Consider the following 3,717-nt stretch of genomic DNA (forward strand, 5'->3'; position numbering starts at 1 on the left):
ACTTCTTTCATAGAATAAACTTGTTCTTGTTTAACAAGAAGGTTATTACTGCTAGTTGAAGCAGTATTTTCCATTTGATCTATTATTGTAGATTTTAATATCAGATCTTTAATCACTTTAAGAAATTCTAAAATATTATTGTTTGTTAAAACATTAATATTTAAATCTTTAAATTGAGACATAAGTTTATAAAACTCATCATTTTTATCATTACTTTCATCTATATGATTTATACAAGATTTTCCTTGTATACAGTTATTACATTCTTCTAGATCTGAAGTATTTGATTCAATTTCTAGAATTTCGTCTGATTCATATGATTCTGAAGAATTATCATATTCACTATCAAAATTATTATTTGAATCCATTATTATTTTAAATAATGTTTCTTTAGGATTTTCATCTATGTCTAAATTATTAATTTTGTTTTTAACCCTAACATTGATTAGCATAATGTCCTGACTTTTTACATCTTCTACAAATTATTAATTTATTTTTGTATTTTTCTACTTTCCGTAAATCACGGCTTTCTTTTCTTTTCTTCTTTATATCCTTTTGTCTATCAGACAAATGTCTTTTTTATAAACTTTTTCTACTTTATCTTTTATTTTCTTCTTACCTTTATTAGGTAGGTCCATACCAAATTGATCACAAAATTTACCTAATTGTTTTTTCTCAAGTAAATTCTGTCTTTTAATTTGATTTTTTAATTTTAATTCATTACATAGAGATAAACTCTCTTGAATACAAATACTTATTAATTTTCCATAAGTATAATCTTCATATGGATATATGTATCATCTTTTCTTAATACTTTTCTAATTCTTTCAGCAAATAGAAAAGGTAATCTATCTATAAATTTAGCTTTCCAAAGACTATTATTACAGTCTGGTATCTCATAAATACGAGATAAAAATGTATCTTTATACCATCTAAAATCTGTATGTGTTTTACATTTTAGATTACTTAATAAAGTACGAATTTGTTCACTATTATCAGTGAATCTACCAGTAAAATGTTCAATCATTGTCATTATTAATGAATATACTACATTTTGTTGAAGAAAATATTATTCCCAAAGAATTTTGGCGTATGACAAAAACAAGATAGCTCTGTTGTTCATATGTGTAACATATACCAGTTCAACCATCCAGCTCAAATGATGGTATATCTTTCTAAAAAAGGAGTTTCAACCGCTTATCAGAACCAGATCATTTAAGAATGACCATTTATTACTCAAAGACATTCTCTGATCGGTTTAAAACATTCAAAGTATTACACCTCTTGAAGTCAACATATATACATCTGTTCCAAGAATGATCCGCATTTATGGCTCTATCCCAAAGAAGGGAGACCAAGAAAAGACTTCATGTTCTGTCGCCAAAAACAGTTACTATAAAGGGAACTCCTCAAGAAAAGCGCTTCAGAACGGTGCTGAGCAAAATGGAGATTAAATGCGTTCATTAAAGAACATTTAATGCTCATAAAGACGACAGTGACTCATCTGTTCATAAAATCAGGTTAACGTTGCTATGTCCCTCCCGACCGTTAAGAAAATCGTGCATATTAACGGAAGAGTGTGCTAGCAGAACATACACGAAGCTTACAATCGAAACATATCTGCCTGCTTGCTTACTTCAAAAGATTTCCGAGCGCTTCTAAAAGATCACATATTTCTTCGCTCAATCAGCACGCCTTGAACAGAAAATTATTTGATCATATTAGGATCATTTTTGTGCTACTCATTCTAAGAGTGTTTATTCACATCAGAAACTGTTTAATTATTAGATAAAGTCTTGGTGTCTGGTGAACTAAGTGTTCTTAATACCCAGAAGTGTGAAGTGATCACTAAGAGTTCCAACACATGTAGTGTGATAAGTCCTGATTGGAGTGGGTTGTTGCAAATACGTTGTAAAGCCAAAGTCTTTTAGTGGAATCCTTCTTGAAAAAGGCAGAAGGGGTGACGTAGGAGTATTCAATCTCCGAACATCGATAAAACCTTGTGTTATTTACTTCTTGCAAGCTCTTACTTTTCCAACCGTAATTTATTTAGTTTGCTAAACAAGTTTTAACTGTCAATTGGGAATTGTGAACCGTTATCCGCACTAATCAGTAGTTTACGTTTCCAACCGTTTGAGAAAAAATTTTCAACCGCCTAAAAAACGGTCGAAAACTTACTTTTAAATAAAAAATTTGAAAGAGTTCATTCACCCTCCCTCTAAACTCTTTCTTGATCCTAACAATTTGTATAAGAGCAGGGTTTTCTCAAACATTGACATTTTTAATCACTTATGGCTTCTTTCAATCAAATTCCGATGTTCTCTAAAGAAGATTATGACGATTGGAAAACTCGCATGCAGGCACATTTAGCAGCTCAAGATGACGACATGTGGTATGTCATCACTGATGGGCCAATGAAAATTCTGAAGGTAAATACAGCTGCAACAATAACTGAAGGTGTTCCTCATATGGTTGAAAAGCACATATCTGAATGGACAGCTGAGGATAAAAAGAAGGCAAATCTTGATAACGTTTCAAAAGACATCCTCTACAAAACTTTAGACAAGAATATGTTCGCCAAAATCAAGACCTGCACTACTGCAAAGGAAATATGGGAAAAACTTACTCAACTATGCGAAGGAAATGATCAGACTAAGGAAAACAAGTTGACTGTGGCTATTAAAAAGTTTGACAATGTAAAGATGAAGCCAGGAGAAACTCTTGCAGAATTTGACGAGCGGTTCCGTAACATTATCATTGAGCTTACTTCACTCGGAAAAGAATATTCCAACAGAGAAATTGCCCTAAAGGTTATGCGAGCTCTTCCCAGAGAATGGGACGTAAAAACTATAGCAATGAGGGAATCCAAAGATCTAAACAAACTGGAACTTCATGATCTCTTCGCCGACCTTAAAGCATATGAGTTCAAGCTAGGAATACGAACTGAAGAGGACCCATCTACCTCCCAACAAACAAAGGCCTTGGCAGCTACTACAGTGACTCTTCCTGTCGAGGAATCAATGAGTAAGAGATCGGCCAAGCAATTAAGCAATGAAGCCATGTCTTTATTTGTTAAAAAATTTAGCAAATTCATGCGAAAGAATCAATCAAAAATAAATAAACCTTGCTTCAACAAGGACCATACTGATGATGGTCAAGCTTGTTTTAACTGTGGAAAGAAAGGGCATTTCATTGCAGAATGTAACAGGCCAAGGAAGGATGAAAAGAAACAGGGCGATAGAAGACGGTCTAAAGACAACAAGAAATTTATCAAAAAGAAGAATCAACGAGTGTTGGTTGCAGAAGAAGACAAAAGCAAATGGGCTGAATCAGAATCAAAGAAATCCATCTCTGATGAATCCTCAAGTGAAAGCGAAAATGAGATAGTAGAATGTCTCATGGCCAAAGAAGATCAATAATCTACAGATGAGATGGTATTTGATTTTTACTCTGAAGAATTTACACGTGAAGATCTTGTCACCGCACTGCATGACATGGTAGATGAGTTTAAAGGACTATCACAGTAGTTTAATGAAGCTAAAGCAGAAAAGAAAAACTTGGAAAACAAGTTGACTCTCTCTAGCTGCTCGCAGCAAAAAGAGGTCAATAGTTTGAGAGTAAAGCTAACTCTGCTAACAGCTGAAAATGATGACCTGCGAAGATTGTTCCATGCAACGATAAACGAAAATAAACGGTTGATAAATACAATCAACACAT

General features: G+C 33.2%; 1 protein-coding gene across 1 annotated transcript; it reads left to right on the plus strand.

Moving 5' to 3' along the window:
* The first annotated feature begins 2,291 nt into the window (after positions 1 to 2,291).
* LOC140977628 (uncharacterized) lies at positions 2,292 to 3,419 on the plus strand. Its single transcript, XM_073442377.1, has one exon. It carries the CDS (start codon positions 2,292 to 2,294, stop codon positions 3,417 to 3,419), a length of 1,128 nt encoding a protein of 375 aa, XP_073298478.1.
* Positions 3,420 to 3,717: the final 298 nt, after the last annotated feature.

The sequence above is a fragment of the Primulina huaijiensis genome, chromosome 5 (genome assembly GCF_012295235.1).
Source record: "Primulina huaijiensis isolate GDHJ02 chromosome 5, ASM1229523v2, whole genome shotgun sequence".
Classification (NCBI taxonomy): Eukaryota; Viridiplantae; Streptophyta; class Magnoliopsida; order Lamiales; family Gesneriaceae; genus Primulina; species Primulina huaijiensis.

Bases quoted from the DNA above. Each gene is read 5' to 3' on its own strand.
- LOC140977628 (XM_073442377.1), top strand. From the start codon at position 2,292: ATGGCTTCTTTCAATCAAATTCCGATGTTCTCTAAAGAAGATTATGAC.